We start from the raw sequence: 23,812 nt of genomic DNA, 5'->3' as shown, positions 1-23,812 counted from the left end.
TATTTTGCATTTGCTGGTGGCTGAGGCACAACCTCTTCAGCGTTTGTTATTTTCTTTATTTTTTAACGGAGGATGGAGGTAAAATTTTTGCTGTATGCTGCCATCTGCTGTGGGCTTCATATGATGATGAGCATTTCAAACTTGTTCCTGACAGAGCTAATGCTGCTTAAAGGTGACCAAATAAATGGCACGTGGAGTTGTATGAAAAGGATCTGAAACTCCCTTCCACTCAACCCTCTATGCAAAATGTCCTTCAAACAGTGGGAAACCTGTAGGAAGGAATTATGATTTACTGGTGATTTTAAAGGCAAATTATTTCCTCTAAGTGCTTCACGCTGTGGTGCTTCAAAGCATTATTGTTCTTTTCTCTTCCCTTCTCATTTTTCCCTCCCTCCCTGCCTTCCCTCTCACCTGAAAGCTCCAGGGGGACCAAATTTATGGCTGGCAGCCTCAGATCAGAGCTCTGACGTGAGTGCCCGAGGCAAGGCCAGGCTCCTGCATCAGCTGCCAGCCCTGTGCCTGCATTTACCTTGAGTAAACACGCTCCAGCATCAGGAGGTGGGGAAATCAATAATCTTCTTTCCTCTTGCTCATTGCATTTTACAATTGCATTGCTCAGACTGGCAGCTATCAAAGCTCTCTCCAGGGAAATGAATTGGTGATGGAGGCAGTTTTCTTTTGATCAGCAAAAACTGGTCTGGTCATATTTTGACAACCCATAAGACTGGTGCATTTTTTTTACCTCTCCCTTGCCCAAAATGATGCAAACTGTTCAAAAACTTACTCATAGACCTGGTGTTAATACTGGGGCCACAACCTGCTGTCCTCTACTGGGGCTGGAGCTCCACCAGCAAGAACACGTGTGACAAAAGCAACAAAACAAACTTGGAAGCCTCTGCTCGTGTTAAACACATCAAAAGAGAGATTAGAGGCAATGATCGAGTGTGCTCTTTCAGTCCAGATAAGAAACACTTCCTTGTACCTTCCCTAAAGTCAAACACACCAGGTAAGCTCCTTTCTTACTGTGCTTTATGTAATCTGGGGCTCTTGGTGCCCACAGCTCTGATACTGCTTCTCACAGGGCTTTTTGTTGGAGGAAATAAATTTGGCCTGGAGATCTTAAACCAGGGATACACTCACACAGATGCTGCAGTGTGTGCACCTTTCAGGGATCAAACTAGGCTAGAACCAGAACCAGCAGGATGCACAGTGCAGCCCTTAGAATGAAAGCTTTCAACCTGCTCTGTTTGGATATTGGAGACATTCTAAAAAGTGAAGAGCCAGATCTATATATATATTTTTAAGCCTAATGTACAGTTCTTAAACTTGCATTTACAGACTTACTCAAATCTTGCCCTAAGAGTAGAGCTGGGTAGATCCCCACCTCTGTGCTGGGATGAACCTGGTACAGGATGTGTCAAAAGCACATCAAAAGCAAATTAAGTGCATGTCAGCTCTTAGAAGGCATTTTGGCTTCCTCAGACACCAGTCTTAGGCTCTTGTTTTTATCTCTGCCTCTTTACAGAAATTTCCTGCTTAGTTGTACATCACTGCTGGAAAAAAAACATGGATTGGCCAAAGGAGAGTTCATCCATGTGATATTTCTCAGCATGTCTGAGAGAATTGCATACTGAATAAAAATCACTTGTGGTTCATCCAAAGTTACCAGAGCTTTGTCTCAGTTTCCTGACTAAACTGTCAGGGTGACAGGAATAGATGATGATTGGAAAAGGGCTTTTTCTTCATGTGCTGGATGTTTCTTGCAAAGTCCAGTGTGCGAAGAACATTGATTAATTCCCTGACACTCTGTGACACGCTGCAAGGCTGTGCCTCTGAACAGGTTGTGCTTCTAAGGGATGCTGTGGTTGTAATTTAACCCTGTGTCACACCAGTGATCTGAGTTCACACACCAGAGGCTTTTTCATCAGCCTCTTTAATAACGTGGCAAATATACACTCCCCTAATATAAAGGTCTTAAACACTCCCAAGGTGTTTACCATGAAACCCCTAATCAGGATTAGTTAAACCAGAGCTGCCTTCAGCCCCACCTGCTTTGGCAGCCCTCTGTACCCGCACATGTGGTGTTGAAAATTATTTTTGTTGAATAAAGAGAAGAAATCCCAAGGAAAAGGAAAGATTTGGTAACCTGCCTTAAAAACTCTTTGAAAAGTTACTGTTTTGTGCACCAGTTCATTCCAGCTGGAATACTGATAACCAGTTCATCAGTCCCCCATCTGAATAAAACACAACGCCCACGTCTATACAAAACACCTCCCACAGCAAATGTCCTAAACCCCTAGCTATATTCACTTGGCTTCATATAAATAGACATGTTAATATTGTGATTATATTTATTTTAAAGCCTCTGGCATGAATGTTAATGGCATATGGAAAGGGAGGAAAACACAGCTGTGGAGAGTGACTCTTTTATGTAGAGAGGGGCTTGCAGCTAGATGATAAAAGGTCCCTTACAAACCAAACCATTCCATGATTCCATGATTCCAAGATTTTATATCCTGCCTGTGCATTATCAAGACAGCACAGCAAGGGCTCTAACAGAAATCAGAAGGAAGACTGAAGGAAGATTTGCAGGCTCACTGGGCTGGGTCTCCCCCTCCGTGGCTGTCATTGATGTGGGGATCAGTGTGGCTTCTGGCTGGGAAGATGTCAGCAGATTTCCACATTTTACACTGGATTTCTCTTTAACACAAAAGCAGACCACAATGGACACTTATCATACAGTCTTTTTATAGAAACAGAAGAGCTCAAAAGGAATTTTCAGGGGTCCCTTTAGAAATATGAAATAACAACACTGTCAGCTCCCTCATCTCCAGACTGCTGATAATACAAAATATCAGCCATGTTGGGCTGTGAAAATGTCATGATCACAAGCAGTGAACATTAAAACTATTCTGAAAATGTCTCAGCAACACAAGGGTTCAACACACTTTGTTGCAGTTCTGTTATGCTTCTGTCAGTTGAAATTAATTCCAGTTTTGGTGTCAACTTTGCAATAATGATTCCCTCTTTTTAACAACATGCAGGCTTGGAAAGTGCTGTTTCCATCATGCTGCAGCTTCTTCAGTCAGGGTGAAAGATGCATTGTCCTGTGATATCAAGGTTTGTATCCACAGAATAGAGGTTGACAGTTCATGTGGATTTGCTGTTTTTTCTTGAATTTGACCTGATAAATTGCAGCAAAAATTAAGTTCTGATTCTGCCAGCATTTTCTTGCAGCAGTGGTGATGCAAATACTGATTTAGAAGCACATAGACTGCATCCAAAACCCCATCTCAAGCAGATCACCAGCACCTACCAGGTGATCAGATCAATTTTGGCTGATATTGGACAGATCTGACAATATTATCCATTATTCAGCCCACGCCATCCCTGGCAATCAATTCTAAAATCGACAACTTTCACCCCAGGATTTTTACAAAGGCCAAGTGCCAAACAATCAGGCATTTTCCAGCCTAAAAATAGCTGAGACTGTTGTATTAAAATGGAAATCAGGAAACCACAGCAGCATTTCAGATATCTTGTCCTTTGTCTGGCTGGCTTCAGTCCATCCACACACCGATGTCACTAAGAGGCACAAAGAGTGTGGGATCTGTATTGTCCCATTAGCAGAGAAAAGGAGGGAAAAGCAGGGCATAAAGAGGCTCCTCTTCCATTTAAGTTCAGTAATCTCAGAATTTTCCAGTCAAGTTACAACCTGTTGCTCATTCCAGAGCTATTTACTGCAGGAGAACGCCAAAAAATTTGATTTTTAGGAACCTTGTTCACAGTGACATGATAATCTATTTGAATTCAGAGGTTATTTTTTCCAAGAGTTGAACACACTTCTCAAAAGTGCCAACCTTCTGCTTCCTGCTTGCCTTTGGATTCAAATAAGCTGCTGCTGCCTGTGCAACAGAGCACGGAGCTCTTGTGGACCTATAGGAATACTTTCAGGAAAAAAGATATTTTTGTAGTCTGGTTCTTGGAAGGTAAGTGCTAAAATAACAGTAGACAACCTGATCTAAAGTTGTTCTAGTCGTTTTTTCTGTAAAACTTCATCGTGACAGCATTCAGGCTTATCTCAGCTTAGCTTTTTTCCTCCGTGTAAAACCTGCAGCTGACAGTAAACACACATGCTGATCATCCATCATCCATCTGCTTCTCCAACGTGCAACAGTTTGCATCGAGTGCAGCTGCAAAAGGAAGAGGTAAAAGGTGCCCTGTGAAGGTCCAGAGCTCAGAACAGGTGAATGGGCTGGGTCCTTCTGCAGGGCTGGAGTGTGATGTGGCTTTTCAGGAGCCACTCTCCTCAGGTCTGCAGTTCTTCTCTCTGGGGAGTAAAAATAACATTTCTGCATCTGTTGCAAATTCTGGTTGCCACCTGCTGAACTCTGAAAGGGTTTTCCCACTGCACTCAGGTCACCAAGAGGACTGAGGGGCTGCTGGAGCCAAGGTCACAGAAACATGGAATGACTTGGGTTGGAAAAGACCTTAAAGATCACCTCTTTCCAACCCCCTGCCATGGGCAGGAACAGCTTCCACTCTCCCAGGCTTCTCCAAGCCCCATCTAACCTGGTTTTGGACACTCCCAGGGATCCAGGGGCAGCCACAGCTTCTCTGGGAAACCTGTACCAGGCCCTCACCACTCTCACAGAAAAGAAGTTCTTCCTAACATGTGATTTAAATCAACTCTCTGTTGGTTTGAAGCCATTCCCCCTTGTCCTGTCACTCCAGGCCCTTGTCACTTGTCTCTCTCCATCTTTCCTGCAGGCTCCCTCGGGCACTGGAATGCTGCAATTAGGTCTCCCCAAAGTTTCTCTGTTCCAGTTTGACCTGGGCTATGCCCCAGTGCAGCTCTGCCAGGTACAAGCCATTCCCTTGGCTCCACTTCCAAAGGCACACTTGTTCTACTTTCTTTAGGTTTCCTTCAGGGTCCATTAAAAAGTGTCCATGTTTCCATGCTGCACCTGGAAATCCTTTCAAAGGGGATAAACTGAGGAATTAATATTTACATCTGAAGGATGCCCCTCTGAAAAATTTCCATATTTTAGCATTTGGCTCAACAAAGATTTTGCTGCACCTTTTTTCTCCCTTGATCACTTTATAATGGAGATCTGTGATTTCATGTGATATGAGCTCTTCATCTGGAATGTTTGTATATGCAAATAAATCACAATGATATATTCAGGGGGAAGAAAATCAAGTCATATTACTCCAACTCAAGTAACATCACAGGTCTTGAAGATTCAGAAATATCCTGTTTTCCTGTTTTCTTTGAGTGACAGATAGGCATGTGATAGCATAAATCCTCATGTGCAATGTAACTTGTGAAAACAGCATGTGCCATACAGTTTTCAGACGTGGGCTGAGCTGAAATTGCACACATCACCTTATTTTGGGCATTTGCTTGTCTGTGAATGTTTGATATTTGGTCTGAGGAGGGAGGCTCACGTATTTCACAAATGAGATGGCCACAGGGGTGATTTCAGCACGTGCCTGCATGGCTGGATTGCTGGTGCTGGAATGGCATCGTTGCTATCCTTGCCTTCTCTCATTCCAGCAATCTGGGTGTTGGAACAGCAGCTCTGTCTGCGAGGGCAAGGCTGGAGCAGAATGGGGTGCACACTCTGGGGTTTAGGCTTGGCTTTGCCACAAAGACAGGAAAATCACAATTAAAAGCCTGTGCACAGCTCTCTACCTGTCCAGAACCCTCCCAGGGCACTGGAGGAAGGTTCTCCTGCCTTGCACTTGCCATTTCTAGTGCCACTTGAGGTGTCTCAGTGCACTTGGCACCACCTGAGCCTTTGTAGGGTATCTGAGCCATCCCCAAGAGGATGGGTGGTAGATGCAACCCAGGGTGAACTGCAGATCCTTGCCTGCTGCAGGAACACCTGTGAGCCAGGCAGGACAGCCTGAGATCTCTGAAATGGCTCTGGGTGACCCTGCTTAGGCAATGGAGCTCACCTGGGAGTCCCACCTGGAGCACAGTGCCTGTCTGTGCTCAGCTGACTGAACCCAGCCCCTCTCTGGGTGTCAGTGTCAGCACTGGAGACTGGAGACAGTGTCTTCTCCTGTGACTGGGCCACCCTTGGGTCAGGTGAAGGTGGCTGCAGTGTCCTCTCACTTCCCTGTCTCTGCTCTCCCCCCGTTTCCAGCCAACACTGTGTTCCCTTGCTGGAGTCCTGGAGTCCTGCAATTTCTTTGGCCCACTCAGCCTCCACTCCCCAGGCTTCTCTGTAGCAGCCCCATGGCTCCAAATCAAGTCACAGAATCATGGAATGTTCAGGGTTGGAAGGCAGCTCTAAAATCAGCTCATCCCAACCTCTCTTGCCATGGGCATGGACATCTGCCCCTATCCCAGGCTGCTCCAGGCATTTTCCAGACTTGCTTTGAGCACTGCCAGGGATGGGGTGTCCACAACCTCCCTGGACAGCCTCTTCCAGGGCCTCACCATCCTCACAGTAAAGAATTTCTTCCGTTCTGACCTAAATTTCCCCTCTTTCAGTTTGTACCCAGCACTCTTTGTCCTGTCACTACAATTCCTGACAGAGTTCTTCTCCTTCTTCCCTGTAGCCCCTTCAGACTCTGGAAGGTGCTCTGAGGTCTCCACACAACCTTCTTTTCTGAACAGCCACAGCTTTCCCAGCCTGTCTTCTTTGAGGAGGTGCTCCAGTCCTCTTATCAACCCCGTGTCCCTCCTCTGGACTTGCTCCAACAGTTCCATGTCCTTCCCATATTGGGGGCACCAGATCTGTACACAGCACAGTCCCCTGTGATCCTTTTCCTCAGCCCCCATCCCTAACTCAGCCTTTCCACACCTCCCTGCCCCCTGTCCTGCTCCAGTGCCCATCCCCTGTGATTCCCACCCCTGTGGATGTGCTGTCCTCTCCTCCCTACCCCTGTGGGGTGTCCCCATCCCTCACTAAACCCCCGCTCCCTGCTCTGCCTGGGGGCCGGTCCCAATCCCCAAACACCCCCTGGAATTCCAGCTCAGCTCTGCCAAGCATGGGCTGAGCCCCGTGTGGCACAGGGGGAGCCAAGGGACAGCCAGGGGTGGAGGAAAGGGACAAGGCCAGACCTCCATCTGCTCGTGGATCCAGTCCAGGAAGGAGGTGGTTCGGCTGTAGACACCCGGCTTGTTCTTCTCTGCACAGCCCACTCCAAAGCTGGTGGTCCCCACCAGCTTCCAGATGCTCATATCTTCACATGCCAAAGGCCCCCCACTGTCTCCCTAAGGGGAAAAAGAATTAAAACAAATGTCAGTGTCCCAGAAAAGAAGGGAAATGTCTGTTTGGGGAGGTAGGGGCAGAGATATAGTCCAGTAATTCAAAATCTCTTGTTTCTGCTCTGTTCTGGGTCCTGGGAAAAGCACATTGCAGCAGGACTTGGAGACTTTTGAGATGTGTATGAGATCGTATTTTTCTTTTCCTGGCTCCTGGCTATTGAGCTGAGCTGAGCCCAAGGCTGGAACACCAAGCTCTCATCTGACCTCCCTCCCTGCCTGCTCCTGCCTGCTTTTCCAGCCCTTCCCAGACACATTGCTGTGCAGGTTCAACTCAATGGACTCAAATCTAAGTACTGAAAGCTCCCCATTTCCTTTTTGCTGGGGCAGTTGCCCACCCTACGAGAATCAGAGCCAGCACAACAACTGGAAAAAAAGGGAATTAGGAGCAAGCCTGTCCCACATGTGAGCAGGGCTCCTGCTGTCACGTGGAGCTGTGAGCTGAGCACGCTGCCTTTGGGCAGGTCTCCCAGGCAGAGCTGGTGCCAAGGGCCTTTTTGGGGGGGTTGTGTGCAAAAAGGGGATGAAATGCAGATCTAGGCACCCACTGCCTTTACTTGTTTTTGTCCCAGGTGTGATTGGGGTGGAGCAAATCTGGAAACATGAAGTTCACAAAACCATAGAGAAGGAGGTTTAGGTTGGAAGGGACATGGAAGTCCATGTAAATCCAAGCTCTCTGCTTGGAACAGGGACACCTTCCACTAGGAATTCCTCCCCAGCCCAATCTGGCTGCTTTTCACCACAGGCTTTCTGCACTTTCCAGGTCTCTGGAGCTGCTCACAGTGCAGGGCCGTGCAACTCAGTGCAGAGCAGAGATCCCAACCAAGGCAGAGAAAGGATGGCACCATGCTGCAGCACGTGCAGCAAAGTGTGTCTGAAGCAATTCTGGCTTCAGAAGTATCAGATAAGGTCCAGAGAAGAGGTATAGAAAGGAAATTGTAACGTGTGAATGCACACGGTCAGTGATTGATAATGGTGGTAAGCAGAATAAATGGCACAAACCCAAATGTTTGCCCAAGAAAAGCCGGGGAGTGCCTTCTGATAACTTATCACTCATGTTTTTCCATTTCCAATGAGCACAGTTGCAGTTTGGAAACTTCCATACCTGGCAGGTGTCCACCCCTCCCTTTAGGAAACCAGCACAAAGCATTGAAGAAGTTATGATCCCACCGTAGACATCCCTGTGATTGCAAATTGCATTGGAAATCAGAGGAACACCTGCATAATTCATGGTGTCGGATGTGTCACCTGTTAAAAAAACCAGAAAAAAACCAGAAAAAACCAGGAAAAACCAGGAAAAACCAGAAAAACCTTCCTGTCCTTTAAAATAATCTCAATTTATACACAGAGAATGTTTTATATACAAAGAATTGACAAGGAAGAATGAAAGAAACGTGGTTAAACGACAAGACAAAGGTAAGGCCAGTTGGTGTCTCATCACTTACAGAACACAGCAATTATCCACTCTGTAGAGATGTGGATTATCACAGTCTATAAAATAACAATAAAATTTGGACATTGTGTGTTTCCACTTCAAACTAGACAATTAATGACGCTAATGAACTAAAAACTTGCTGAACATCATGTTCAATACTATTGCCAAAACCTGTTCTGAATTTATCGCCTGTTCTGTTAGTCAACAAATCATCTGATTTACTTTATAAATATTTATTTTATTTCATTCAGGGCCTGAATGGATCCTTTCTACAAATGGGAGTATTTGCACACTGCCTATTGTCAGTTTAGGGCTGTTTGTTTTTTTTATTGTGGCAAACCTTGCTTTCATTTTCTGCCCACCTTTGGCTGTTATCTGTGGGTCAGGTAATGTTCTGTTCTTGTTCTCTGAACAACAGGAGCACATTCAGTGACATGAATGAAGAGTGATAAAAAACAATTGCCTGACAATTCACCCATTTTCACGTGAAGGTGGTTTGGTTTATATTATTGATTAACACAACCAATGAGTCATGGTAAAAAAAAAAATCCCTTCTCTTTTTGATGTTGTTTTATCCAAATTCTACATCACCCAACCTGCCTTAAAATACACATATGCTTTCTCTTAAAAAAACAGATGGTTAATTCTTGCATTCATCCTGTGCTTCCTGGGCTTGGAGCTCTAAAGGGCACAGCCTGTTTGACTGAGTACAACACTGGAGACATTTTATGTGTGTAATTTTCACCTGTTTCAGAGGATACCCATCCATTCCTTGTGATAAGAGTTTGCACAGCACTTTTGCAGTTCAGTTTGTGCATAAAATTTAGTAATATGTCTTCTTTCCCTCTCCGGATATTCCAGAAAATTTAGTGTTAAACAGTGCCCCAATCAAATCCTGTATTTATTGTAGGTAAGATGTGTACATGTAGTGAAATCATCAGCAGAAATTTTAAAATACCTCCTTCCACAGTTGCTCCCCATCCTGATACCCAACACATTTTCCCTGCTGGGAAATGTTCACCAAAATTGGGCAGACAGATGGGTTCAGTGTGACCTATTAAAAAAAAAATCAAAATTTAGCAAAAAAAGTTTATATGCCTCAGAAAAACTTGAAGATTTGGCTTGCAGTGAACTTGTGATGAACACCACCCACTCCCCACATAAATAGCCTGGCAGTTTTCTGCAGGTTTTTTATCTTGTGGGCAACATTGAGGGTTTGAGACAACGTCCACAGCAGCCCCAATGAGTTTTGGGTATGAAGCAACACAAGGAGGTGTCAACAGGTCAATAAATTCAATAAAGAGCAAACAAGACATGCAGCTGAAGGGCAGGTCAGAGGCCCCAGGGCTGCTGGGGTGAGACACAAGGAGCTGGGTGTGCACATCCCTGAGAGGGCAGAAAGATTCTTGGAGGGTTCTTTGCTTCCCACCCATCAGCTCACAGAGTTTCGGTGCCTCTGTGCTCTGGGACATGGAACTTCATGGGATAAAATCAGAGCTTGATGCTTGCAGGGACAAAGGGGTGCTGAGAAAAGGGAGGGAAAATACAAAAGCTAACTGGGCAGTTCCCAGTGGTTCTGTTCTTCACAGTGCAGTGATCCCAGCTCAAGGCATCAAGCCCCCAGCTTGGAACACAGTGGGATCATGCTCAGGTGCAGAGCCACTACGGTTCCTTACAGCTTCCCAAAGCTATTCGTGAGCAGAAGAAATCAGCAGTAGCTGAGAGACAAAACTGAACAAAATCAAGCCTAATTTTCATTAAAAGTGAAATTTTAAACCATGACAAGGCAATTGATTTAGAAAACAACTTTCTGTATGTGTCAAAGAGCACCAGCTCCCCTTTGCAGTCAGCTCACAGTGATTAGGAGGTATTGGCAGGTGAGCATTTCAATTCATACAATATTATTGCATATTATTTCAACTCATTATATCAGCTGCAAGTTGTATCCTATCAAGAAAATAAATGTAGTGTTAATTTAAATCATCATTATATTCAAATTGCCTTCTCTTCTCTTTGAAATCCAAGCTTGATTTTCAGCTTTGGACTCTTCTGGATCCCCCAGTACTCACAGAAAGGACATGATAAAAATCTCTGTGACCTCCAAGCAGAATGAGGCATGGTGTTTATTTTAGATAGGAAGAATATTTAGAAAGAATAAAGTTAATGTTTGCCTATTAATAAAGGCCTGCAGTAAATCAATACCAGAGTGGACTGGGAACATTTTGCAGCACGTTGTTGCTGTCCATGCCTGGATGTGGAGTACAGAGGAGGTGCTCACACTGAGGCTGGGGGCTTCCTGCTGGTGTTGTGTGGACAGGGGTGTTTATGCTGGGAAAGTGAGAAAGTCAAGTGAAAGCTCACAGAGATAAATTACCATTGAGGGCAAGAGGTGCTGCCAGTTTCATCAGTGCTATGTCATTCCCCATAGTCTTGGGTTTGTAATTCCGGTGGTAAATGATTTTTTCCACTGAGTGTGGGTGAACCTGGGTGTCCTGATGAGTGACAAAACCGACCTGGACACTCCAGGAGCTGGGCAAGTACAGGCTGGAACAAAGAGGTAGAAGAGAGGGTCAAAGCTCCAGGAAAACCCTCAGGTTCTTCTGAATGGCCACCTCATAAAGCTCTGCAGGCAAATAACTCCAGTCTGCTCTACTGGCTTACCTCTCTATTAATAATGGCTATGTTTTGCATCTGATTTTTAAAAATGTAAAAGGGGTGACTAATCTCGGTAAGACACTGGGTCACTGGCACATTGTCAGTGGAATTATACATCTCTTACAACAAATATGTGAGTGTTTTTCATCAGTCCAGCTGTCTGTGCCCCTGTGAGACCCCACAGCTGCTGCCTGGCACACCTGCACCCAGCCAGACCTCAGCAGCACGTGTGGCAAGGCATTTTCAAGGAGAAGCTTCCCTTCTGGAAGGTGTTTCTGCCCCAGTTTACGAGCTGGAACATCCTCCACCCTCCAGCACATGAGCAGCTCCTCTCCTTTTGGCCTCACTCCCCTGGAAAACACTCCAGGGATGTGGGTTTGTTGCCAGCTCCCATCCCCACCAACCTTCAAACACATCACAGCCACCTGGGCTGGGAGGGGACAAAGTCAAGGATAAAGGTTCTAAAATGCTGAATTCCTAAGTAATTATTTTTATGGTAACACAGGGCTCTAGACAGGAACTTGGAGCAGGGTTTGTCTGTCCCATGTCTTCAAACATCCTACAAGAACTTACTCAGAAGAAGGCACCCATGTTGTAGATGCTTAGAAGGGGTCAGATAAATCCCATTTTAGCTGTCTAAATGTCTTTGGTGGAAGTGGCCTGGAGTTTGTAGGAGAAAGAAGTGCTCCTGCACTATAAGCATCAAACAAGACTGCAAATCCAGACAGCTCATTATAAATTTGTTTGCAATTACACACAGAAGAAGAGTTTAACTGTTTAGCATCTGTTTACAGCTCCAAGACCTCTTCAGCTGCATAAAAAGGAGCAATGAGTAAGTGGCAAAGGGCACAAAGCACAGTACAAGTGATTAATGATCACTGGTTGATATTGTCAACTTGCAAAGAATCCTGTGATTTATTTTGGAGGTCCAGTGGATCAGAGAAGCCAAATTCAAATTCTGTATGTGCAATTTACAGAAATTGCAGGTTGGGATACCTAAAATCTAGCACTTGAATCTTGTTTTAAGGTGTTTTCCCAGGGAACATCTGGAAACTGGGGCCCTGGGTTTGGACCACCTCTTGGGGAAGCTTTTTTCAAAAGACTCATGCAAAAGGAGAGAGGAACAGCTTAAATGTAATGATGCCTTTTGGGAACTACCTAAAAACAGAGGCCAGACAAAATTAAGGGAATAAAAATATTTATTGAAGGGCCTTCAGGTATATTTCAGACGGATGAAGCCAGCCCAGGGGCTACATCCAAAATGGATGATGGGTCACAGATTTTAACACTTTTATAAGTTTGTTCCATTTGCATATTGGAGGTTAATCTTTCAATTACAGCTTCAGGCAATGAAGTAATTTATCCGAAATTTGCTGCTCCCCAACTCAGTTTTGTTTACATTTCTCAGGGTCTGAGGCAGTGAGATGTCCTTGATTCCCAGGCCTGGAGAGAAATTGTGTTGTCTGACCAAAATGGGAAAGCACAGCTAACACTGTGTATGGAGTTTAGAGCTCTACACCTATCCTAGGGTGACTTTTTGATGCTTGTATCCCCAGCTGTCTGTTCTGTGTGTGCTGTATATTGTGTTCTGTACCTTCAAGACTGATTCTGAGAGTGAGACAGGGAAAGAAGAAGCGCACAGTTTGTTTTGAGGAAAACTGCCTGACTCCTCCACATTTTTTCTCCAGCAGTTGTTTGTCTGAGGCACAGACAGTAGCAGGACAGAGATTCCCTGTGCTTTTTAGTTTGTTTATCTAGCTAGGGCAGAGAAGTTCCCTGGACTGTTTTTTTTTTTCCTTTTTTCTTAAGACTTTAAATCTGCTCTGGATTGAAAAAACCCCAGAGGAGCACCAAGGGCTTGCACCTGCAGCCCTCCAGGGCCTGGACCTCCAGAGGGACTGGGACTGATAAAAACTGAGTGAGCTGAGCCACCCACAGAAAGGATTTTCTTAGCTTTACCATCTCTTTTCAGAGAAATTAGAGATTTCATTGTTTCATATTATTCATTCTTTATGCTTGTGGGCATTTTGTTTGTTAAATAAATATTTTTTTCCACTTTTCTCCAAGGAACTTCTTTTCCCAGACCGACTGGGGGGACAGGCCGTTTGAATTTGCTTCCCAGAGAGACCCTATTCAGAAGTTTCCTCCCAATTTTCCCCTAAACCAAGACAACACTTGTAGGAGCTTCTTGGTGAGGGCAGAGTCGGCAACAAAATATCTCTATAAGCAAAACAGCTGTGGTTGTGCGTGGTTTATTGTGGGGGCCTTGCTTGTAGCTGCTAGGCACAGCTAAAGCAGGCCAGCAGGGAGCAGGAAAAGAGGAGGAGGTTCTGCATACCTTACAATAAATGTCTTTCCAAGTTGAATAGTCTGTGTTGGACCAACCAATCTAATACAAGATACCAATCTCACAACATTTACATACAGCCAAGAGAACTGTCCCATTACCTTTGGCAAGCAGAAGGGTATTGTTTAATCAAGGGAGATTGCCCTCAGCTAGGCACACTATTGCTCACTAGCTGACGGCTTGATATTTTACATCTCAAAGCTTGTAATCATTTCTATCTTTCCTGTTGGTCTCATACTGCCAGAATCTTAACCATCATATTTACAAGGCCTTTCTACTTCATCCTCCCCAACAAACACTAAAGAATCGCAGTATTACAAACGCATGAAAACCATCAAAGCTAAATCCCTCAGGACGTGCCGCACCCTCAGGATGGTCCCCTCAGGACGTGTCCCTCAGGACGGTCCCCTCAGGACGTGCCCCCTCAGGACGGTCCCCTCAGGATGGTCCCCTCAGGACGTGCCCCTCAGGACGGTCCCCTCAGGACGTGCCCCCTCAGGACGGTCCCCTCAGGATGGTCCCCTCAGGACGGTCCCCTCAGGACGTGTCCCTCAGGACGTGCCCCCTCAGGACGGTCCCCTCAGGACGTGTCCCCTCAGGACGGTCCCCTCAGGACGGTCCCCTCAGGACGTGCCCCCTCAGGACGTGTCCCCTCAGGACGTGCCCCCTCAGGACGGTCCCCTCAGGATGGTCCCCTCAGGACGGTCCCCTCAGGACGTGTCCCTCAGGACGTGCCCCCTCAGGACGGTCCCCTCAGGACGTGTCCCCTCAGGACGGTCCCCTCAGGACGGTCCCCTCAGGACGTGCCCCCTCAGGACGTGCCCCCTCAGGACGTGCCCCTCAGGACTTGTCCCTCAGGACAGTCCCCTCAGGACGTGCCCCTCAGGACGTGTCCCCTCAGGATGTGCTGCACCCTCAGGACGTGCCCCTCAGGATGGTCCCCTCAGGACGTGCCCCCTCAGGACGTGTCCCTCAGGACGTGCCCCTCAGGACGGTCCCCTCAGGACGGTCCCCTCAGGACGTGCTGCACCCTCAGGACATTTTTGAGAGCAGGGGGGATTTGTGCACTCACTCGTAGACGCAGTGGGCGGCGGTGAGGATCCAGCGCGGGGTGATGACGGAGCCCCCGCACAGGTGGTGGCCCTGGAACTGCAGGCTGACCTGCCAGGGCCACTGCCGGGGCGACGACGCGTTGCCCCCCACGATCCGTGGCATGTAGCTGGCCCGGGTCCCACAGGCTGCCAGGAAGCAAAGGTGACACCTGTGATGGATTTGTCACATTGGAAATGCCAACACCCACCGCAGTTTCGCCTTCGCCAATTCCTGCCTCCCAAATTTAGTGCAGTGGTTTGGGGCACCTCCTAGAATTATTTACTCTTTTTTTTTCCTGCTGTGAGATAGGATTAGGAGAGAAGCAAAGCGGGCTCAAACTTAAGAGGTATGAAGATAGGTTTAGTGATGAACACTAAAAGAAGAGAATGAAAATCAAAATGGAACCTTCAAAATGCTTCTCCCTCTCCACCAACTGTTCACTTTCCCGCTAAGAACATAAAGAGACAACACCTAGAACTCTTGGTCAGTTTACCACCCATAAAATAGTCTTTCATCACTTCATTTAGAGAGAGAAGTCTCTTTTAGTCTGCCATGGAATTTTCCCACTGACAACATAGAGCAGTTTTCCTGTGGATTTTAATTCTCACAAAAAACAGCTGTTCCTGGGAACCCGCTTTTGGGAAGTCATTCTCATTGGCAGCTTTCCTGCAAGCTGCATATGGGTCATGGACACAAGTGGGGTGTGTTTCCAGAGAGGAAACGCAGCCCTGGTTTGGGTTACATCCAGCCCCTCTTCTCCCAGCCTTGCTGAGGGTGGGAGGTCTCTGCAGCTGGAGCATCTCCACCCCATGGCCACCTCCCAGAGGTTTCTCCTCCTCCTCCTCCTCATCCCTGCAGGTCGCTCATGGTCTGGGGGCTGTGGGGTCCATGTGTCTCCCTTCCCTGCAGGAGCAGTGCCCAGCTGAGCTGTAAATCCCCTGCTCTGCCCTCTCTCATCCTCAGCGTCCCACACAGGCAGGCTCAAGCATCTCCTCTCCCCTCGTGGTGATTTTGCTGGTGTATTTTGATTTTTGGTGTCCCAATCTGAAAACTAGGTGGCATGGAGAGGTGTGGGATGAAAATTCAATTAAGACAGAACTTCCCTTTTCCTGCCAAGATGACAAAGACTTGGAATTACAGTGTGAGTCCATGGACTCAACACATGGTCCTTAAATATACACTTCTTACTGGGATTCTCATGGAAATGCTCGTGCTATCTGATGCTCCCAGTCTGCCGTCCCAGCCTGTTTTCACTTTCTGCAATTCTTTCAAATTTTACATAAAAAATCCAATTTTTCTTTGGTGTGATAAACTGATAGTATAATATGTCCTGGGAACACCGTTGCTCCCAACTCTTGCCATGCTGTGGATAAAAAGGGATAGTTTCTGCTTTTATTTTCACTTTGTCTGATTCTTACCCAAACACTTTAAGATGATCACATTGCCAGAAGTGCACTCCTCCCTGAGGTGAGAAGACAGCACAGCATTAGTCCCAAGTCACAAGTGCCTTGGTTTTTTTCAATATTTTATCATTTTCCTGTGCACATAAATATAAGTAACTCATGTATAGAAAGAAATACAAAGGCATGAACTCATCCAACCCAAACAGAGACTTTTACTGAGACACCGAAATCAGGAGCTTGGCCACCATCAGGAGGCTGCAGACCATATGCTGCCCTGCTGAAGAGGGATTCACTCTTCCACAAGGGAAGGCTCATCAGCAGGTCTGAAATCTCCTTGGATCCATTGCTGCCTTCTCACTGGAAGGTAATTAAGAAAAACCAGCATTCGTCATGAGGAATAAATGGACCATTAAAGGGTTCATAAACCCACTGGGAAATGTGTAAGGATCTGCAAACTGAAGCAAACTGCTTCATAATGGAAAAACAGAAGTGCCTGGTGCCTATCCATTTGCAAAAATGGCATCATGGGACAAACAGTCATTTCAAACAGGTCATTTGAAAGCCTTTGTTGATTATAATGGGTCTTGGATCAGACTCTTATTTCATATTCCAGCAAGACTGCTGCTGGACCTTGCTCTAGCATGCATAACACCACCAAACACTTACAAAGTACTACATGCCTGCAAAACCAGCAGCCTTCCCAAACTGTCAATAATTCCCGTTCTCTTGATTGCTCTCCTCCTGAAGCAGCTGAGGCATACCTGAGGTTGGTGGCATTGTGCAGGGATGTCACTTGATCAGCTGAGAACCAGTGGCTGAGGGATACGAAATGCCTCTGGAACTGTTTTTCGACTGCAGCCACAGGCAGGTAACCTGAACTGACATAACTGCAAATAAACCATAAACACAGCTTCCCCAGACAGCATTGCAGCAAATCTGCTTAAATAATTCACCAGATCTGCTAATCAAAACCTCAATAATCAGATTGTGGCATTTGATAAAAGTAATTCTATCCTCCCCCTGCCCTCATTACCATGTGCATGTGTTTTTGACATAATCATGTGTGGAAGCCACACATGCTGAGATGCATTTAACTGGCAGAGAAAGTAAATTTTAATTGTAATATTACAATGAAGCTTTTCATTGTAAGTGGTTGGCACATTTCCTGAGCCCCTAAGAAGCTCATTGTCTCCTTTTTCTAGAGTTATGTTTTGTGGCAGGGAGGATGAATAATTTTTAATTTTTTCTTTTCTTCTTTGTTGAAAATTTGAGTTTTATTTTATCCTAAAGGCAACAAGAATTTATTCAAAGAAGCTTTTTACTGCTAACTGTAACAGAAATCAGAATGATGCCATGGTAAGAAATAACAGAGCATCATGCCAAATCATGACTTCAAATCTTTCTCTATTTTGTGAAAGTTTGTGAAAGAAATGGTGATTTTTCAGGAATGGGATCAATCCAGCAAGAGCTGCCTAGCCATGTTCTTCTCTAATTATGAGGTGGACCTTATATCCTATATCATGACATGAATTGTGTATACAGTTTACCTACAAGGGAAGTAAAAGAAGTGGAAAATGCTCATATGTTTTTAGTGCCTCTCTGAAAGGTTACTAGAGTGACAAATAGGATTTGGACACCTGCATCACACAGGGAAGGTTTAGCCAAGCCATTATATTTAGCCATCATGCAGGATTTATAGCAGTAATGAAGATATTTGCCACATAAAAATACTCAGAACTATTGCCACTCAGAACTATTTTGCACATCATCCCAAATCTCCTCAATCATATCACTCACAAAGGTGGATTGTTAAGTCATTTTTAAGGCACAAACTAACACAAGGTTTTGTTAGGAAGACTGAAAGCCTCAGAGTTTGTCAAAAATGCCAAAGTGGCTGGCACTTGTCCATACCTTGAGAAGCCCAGGTGTTTGCAGGTTGTGTTCCCATACTCTGCCCTCCAGTCGTCGGAGCAGACCGTTCGCCAGGAGCCAAAGGTGAACACCTGCAGCACTGCCCTCTTCCCACTCAGCCTGACTTTGAGATTCAGGACAAGAAAAGCCTCAGTGAGCTGGGAAGATGAACACCAGGCACACAACATGCACACCACAACAAGGCACTACTGTGGTGTCTGTCTTTTCTGGCTTGCTGAGTTTTTGCTACTTGTCTTTCTCATCTTTTGGATTCTTTGATGGAATTTTTCTGTGCTTTCTTTTTTACCCCTCCCATTAAAGAAGGGAACTAAAGTACTCTGAGCTAGGACAGCTAGGGGGAAAAAAAATCTTTGCTCATGGGAATGCCAGCTGTAATACAGGTGGTGCCTGGCCCTCCTGTGAGCTTCAAGCAAGTCTTGCTGATTGCAGTGAGCTGGAGCTGCAGATGCTTTGCCCTGAGGAAAGCCATGGTCAAGGTAAGGGATGGAAGGTGGTGGGCACCTCCTGTGCCAGAGAGGTGGGTGCACTTGTGCCCAGCTGTTCTGGACCTGGAAAAGGGCTCATCTGTGTGGTGTTTCCAGGGAGAAAGGAGCCCATGCACGTGGTCGCTGCTGAACAGGGCTTTCCCACATGTGCCAACAATCCCAGTGTTACGGAATTGCAAAGGAAGACAGGAAAAGCAGAGGTATTGCCACTGGCTCCACAGAGGCCTCAGGCCTCCCTGGGGAAAACTTTCCAAGTGGTGAACTCTCCAAATTGTGCAAAACTCTCCAAATTGGTCAGGGTTAGCTGGGGCCAAAAGCTCGTGGTTCTTGTCATTCCTCCTGTTGCACACATGGAAAGCTGTGCTGCCTCCTTACCTGTAGGTACAGGAGCCAGGATTGCAACTGCATGGAGCTAAAGCCCAGTTATTCAGTTTATTAATATTAGAGTCCTTTCCCTCCAGTGGCTATGAGCACAACCCTCCATAGCACAGGACAGGGAAGTACCATTTAAAACATCCCTGTGATTCCCAAAAACCACCACAGAGAGAAATTCAGAAAGAAGTTATACATTTAACAGATGAAGCAGCAAACTCTGCAGTGCTGAATGCAGAAAAGGATGATTTCTCCTATTCCCACATCCTTTAAGATAATACCAGGCTTTTGCAATCTTCAAAACTGACAGAGCACAATGGTGTGCCAGTGAATACAGAGCTCAGTATTTACACACCATAAGGCAGTGGGGTTACACCTTGCAGGTAGAGGAAATGTGAGCAGTCAAAAAGCATCTGGGCTTCTGATGGAGAGAATTATCAAAAATGGCAGTAGCAATACTCAGCAATCATCACATTTATCTAAAAAGCAGTTTGATTTTTCATAAATCAGTACCTCAGAGAGACTGTTCCTCTGAAGTGGTGATTTAGATATTCCATTGGTCTCTGCCTTTCCTGTCTCACCCAAACTCTTTACAACAAGCATTCCTTGATAACTTGCCAATTCCACAGGAGGAGGTAGGAGGGATTTATAATCAAAATTAAATTACCACATCTGTACTCATCCTCCCCTTCTTTGCAGTTGAAGACACCATTGCACCTGGCTGATTTCTGGATGCACTTAAAGGATGATCGACAGCGAAACTTCCCAATGCAGTTGTACTGGACTAAAAGGAATGAAAGAACATAGGGCAATTAAAACACACTTGGGTTTTAATTTAACACCTCTGCATTCCATTAGCTGTCCAGATTTCAGTCTTGCTAAGGAAAAGCCACCTCCTGTCCTCCAGGAACTTGTGAAATACAACCTGGAGGTGGCTACATGGTGCTGCTAAAACTCATTTATTAGTAATGACTTGTGGGAGGAGTCAGCCTTGCTGTGTGTGCTGACTCCTTTCCTGCTCCCTCTACACAGTTTAAGTTTCACTCATGGGTGAGTTCCTGCCTGGTGCCTCAGACCCTGAGCAGCAAATTAGGGAGACCCTTGGAAAACACATCCAGTGCTCGCTCTTGCCAAGGGGATGCCTCAGCTTCCCACGAGCTGATTCCTATTCCAGGTGTGGAGACACATCAACACATTTGATCCCTGGACCTGGGCAGGTCACACTTCCCAGCCACAACTGAACTCACTCTGAATTTCCTTTTCCTTTGCAAAAGTTGTTTTTGATAGGGGAAAGTTCTTGAATTCTTTGAAAGCAAACTTGGAGAAGTGAATTACAGGACAAATTATGGTGTGGGGTACCCACAGGGGTTTTTTTACCCCCAGTTTCTAAACTCTGCTCCTTGCTCAAGGTGAGTTGACAAAGTTTTGCTAGAGAAAGGTTTCCTGAAGCTGCAGGTTCCGCAGTGTTGTAAATATTACACCAATCCTCTCAGCAGTGCCAGACCTATTTTATCCCTACATGTAAATAAAATTTAAAGCCATCACATCAACAGGATTTTTACTTCCCCAAACAAGCCACAGTAGCAGTTCAATTCCATCCTCAGTAAAAGGCTCATGAAAAATTAAGTGTTTGAATGGTTAAGTGAGAACTTAATGAATAACAAAGGGTACTCACCACCCAGGCCAATGGCAACTGCTAGGATTACTGCAAGGAATAAACCAAAGATATATGGGAAGTATTTTAGGGAGACAAGAGCATGGCACATCGAAGGTGGTTCAATATCTCCTGGAAAACAGAGAGAAAGCTCCTGTGAGGTTAAACCAGCTGAGTTTGCAATGAAAAAGATTTATCTAACATTAAACTAGATGTCATCAATAACTCCTGGATATACTTTATGAGCTGACCTCACCTGAAGGGATTTGGATTTGCTCTTTCAGGGAATGAGAAGGTTCCAAGTGCTTTGGGGCTGCTGCTGCTCTCAGACATCCCTTGAGCATTTGGCTTGGGAGGGTCTGAACTGTGCCCCTGCAGAGCACCTGGCCTGTCCCCAATGCAATCAACAATGTGAGCTTTGGAAATTTCCATTTTCATGGGCTACATCACACTGGGAGCTTTTCAAGCATATGAGCACCTCTGCTGAAAACTTGAGTCCTGGGATACAAATGAAATTCAGACCTGTTTTGTCTGTGCCATCAAACCTGTGTGCAGCTCATAAATAGAAGTTCAAGACAAGAAGGAGGAAAGTCACTGGTCCCTTTGGACTTGGAAACAAGGTTAACTGAAAATTACTGAAAGTTCAGTGTGTATAAAAAGTAGGATCTTCTAACTAGTCTCAAAATCTGTGAAAAAGTGATCTGTTCAAAGTTTTGCTGTAAAGGCAAGAAGAGAACTGAGCGATGGGACGAGGCTGTGTCTTGAGTTTTCAAGTACAAAAAGAGGCATCTAAAGTGAAAATATACATTAGTTGTTATTAGCAAAACACTTTTCATGAGCTGGACCTGTTTACCAACCACTGACCTCCAGAGCTGACCTCTACTTAGTGGTATTGCCAGTCTGGAAGACAACCAGAGATTCTGCTGAAAATAATGAGTGGTTCACTTGTCTCAAATGTATTCTGATATACAAAGGGCAAACTGTGGGGGAATAGCAAACACAGCTGGGTCATGGGTGCACACAGGAAAACTGGCAGAACCTTGTCTTTAATTTTAGTTATACAGCTCTTCACTTCCCCATTCCTCAGGCTATATAATTGAGATTGGCAGATACAATCAGTCAAGGATAAGGAGTGTCTCCAAGAGTTTATAGACTCTCTAGTAAATTCCAGCTCCCTCAGCCTCTCAGGAGCAGCTGAATAACTGGTTTTGGCAATGGAGTTGGTGTCTGGTATGCCAAAAATCTTAGACAGCTGTAGCAGCTAATGGACTAGAAAATTAAATTGCTCTGTTTTCACTCTGGAAGCTCAGCCTGTCTCTGTTGGAACCTGTGGTTATTTTGAAACCTATGGGAAGCAGCAAACAGACACGCTGATCCTCCAAGGCTGCCACATTGCATATTCAGGTTTTTTAATGGACCAGTTTCCAGGCTGGCAAAATTTCAAACAAACCATTCAGAAATGTGTCTGAAAAGCGTGGGGAAGCATTTGCTTATGTGTGAATAACCTGGCTGTGAGAAATGCTCGAGCGTGCAAGCTGACACAAGATGTCATCACATCACTGAGCTGACAGAGCTCACACCAGCGGGAGGGAGGTCGTGTTCCTTCCTCCTCGGTGAGATTGCTTGCTCTGGGTGGGCAAGCACAGTTTGGCACATCCTGGGATTGCAAAGGTCACAGGGCTGTGGATTGTCCCTACCAGATCCATCTGCACTCGGGTCCACTCTTGCTTGTGGTATGAAGAAAAATCTCTTGAAGGTGAACTGAATTTGTGGTACTGGCGGTTCATCTGCTGTGACGGAAATGACTTCAAGACTTCCAGTTGTGGGATTTGTCTCTTGAACCTGACTCAACAGGAAAGGGAAAAAAAAAAGAAAAAAGAAAAAAAATTATCATTATAATGTTGTCATGGAGTCACAGAATGGTTTGTGGTGGAAGGGATCCTAAAGATCATCCTGTTCCACCCCCTGCCATGGCAGGGACACCTTCCACTATCCCAGGCTGCTCCAAGCCCCAGAGTCCAACCTGGCCTTGGGCACTTCCAGGGATCCAGGGGCAGCCACAGCTGATCTGGGCACCCTGTGCCAGCACCTCACCACCCTCACAGGGAAGAATTTCTTCCTAACATCTCATCTAAATGTTCTTGTAGCCCCCCATCGTGTACCGGCAGGCCAGAACAAGATCTCTTTGGAGCCTTCTCCAGCATGAACAACACCAACTCTCCCAGCCTTTCCTCACAGCAGAGGTGCTCCAGCCCTCTGAGCATCTTTCTGGCCTCCTCTGGACTCACTCCAGAAGGGTCTATGCCCTTTCTGTGCTGGGGACCTCAGAGCTGGACACAGTACATTGTTATGTAGTTAAATTTCATGAGAGAAGCACTTATAATTAATTTTCCAGCAAACTACTGAGGTTAATTTTTGTTTAGATTTGTCTAAGCACTGGAGCTACTTTCAATAACTCGCACTGGGCGTGTGAATCCATTCACTGCTCTATAATTGCAATAGGAAACAAGAGAAAATGCATAGGACAGCAGCACAGCACCTGACAGGATCCTCATTCAGAGGAATTTTACTCCAGTCAACTTTTGATGACTTATTACAGGGAAAAAAATTCAAGTTAGCTACACTAGAATTTCGGAAAAATAGATTTGAAATGCTAATTTCTGACTGGTTCTGCACAATGGCAAAAGGAATCAGATTTTTGAACTCAGAGTGGTGTGAAACAGGTCCAGGTTTGTTAAAGACAGTGGAGCTGGTAAGCTGTAAAAGCAGCATGTTTGTAGAGTCAATCCCAGAAAATGCTTACAGTGACACATTTTAGGCAAAGAATACATGTTTTATCTGTGACATTATATCTGTAATGGAATATAACCTGGAGTATTTTTTCACCTTTCAGCAATAAGGTTTATGCTCTTCCATCTGGTAAAATTTCACCTACATTTCAATGAACATAAACTAAACTTTGTAGAGAATCTGCCAGCATGATTGTTAGACATTAAAACCAAAAAAGCCTTCTAGCTGGTGCATAATTTGCCCCTCAGGAAACAAAACAGCATTGCGAACTAAATTACCTGCAAGCCAAAAACTGGCATTTCGCTTTATTCAGCGGCCACCACGCGGTCCCAAAGCCTCACTCACCTCGTCCTGAGGAGTCATAG

General features: G+C 45.4%; 1 protein-coding gene across 2 annotated transcripts; it reads right to left on the bottom strand.

Annotated features, from left to right (window-relative positions):
- Window positions 1-2,387: 2,387 nt before the first annotated feature.
- TMPRSS3 (transmembrane serine protease 3) lies at window positions 2,388-23,810 on the bottom strand. Of its 2 annotated transcripts, XM_063393589.1 has the most exons (13): window positions 23,793-23,810; window positions 22,355-22,499; window positions 20,679-20,789; window positions 19,671-19,787; window positions 18,126-18,249; window positions 16,976-17,101; window positions 16,230-16,273; window positions 14,792-14,957; window positions 11,092-11,261; window positions 9,676-9,771; window positions 8,388-8,530; window positions 7,079-7,231; window positions 2,388-4,330 (listed from the first exon to the last, which is right to left on the bottom strand). In XM_063393589.1, exons 1-13 carry the CDS (start codon window positions 23,808-23,810, stop codon window positions 4,310-4,312), a joined length of 1,434 nt encoding a protein of 477 aa, XP_063249659.1. In that variant the 3' UTR covers window positions 2,388-4,309. The 2 variants fall into 2 exon arrangements, with proteins under 2 accessions (XP_063249659.1, XP_063249660.1); XM_063393590.1 differs by lacking the exons at window positions 22,355-22,499; window positions 23,793-23,810 and adding an exon at window positions 20,914-21,001.
- Between the last annotated feature and the right edge of the window lie 2 nt (window positions 23,811-23,812).

Source organism: Prinia subflava, chromosome 3 (assembly GCF_021018805.1).
Source record: "Prinia subflava isolate CZ2003 ecotype Zambia chromosome 3, Cam_Psub_1.2, whole genome shotgun sequence".
Taxonomy (NCBI): domain Eukaryota; kingdom Metazoa; phylum Chordata; class Aves; order Passeriformes; family Cisticolidae; genus Prinia; species Prinia subflava.
This window is presented reverse-complemented; position numbering and strand designations above follow the sequence as displayed.

What these genes read in the sequence shown, in the direction of transcription:
- TMPRSS3 (XM_063393589.1), bottom strand. An exon ending in CCCGAGTGCAGATGGATCTG is followed by an intron (nt 20,790 to 22,354) that starts GTAGGGACAATC and finishes TCTGTTTTCCAG; the next exon opens with GAGATATTGAACCACCTTCG. An exon ending in GCCGCCCACTGCGTCTACGA is followed by an intron (nt 11,262 to 14,791) that starts GTGAGTGCACAA and finishes TCTTTGTTCCAG; the next exon opens with CCTGTACTTGCCCAGCTCCT.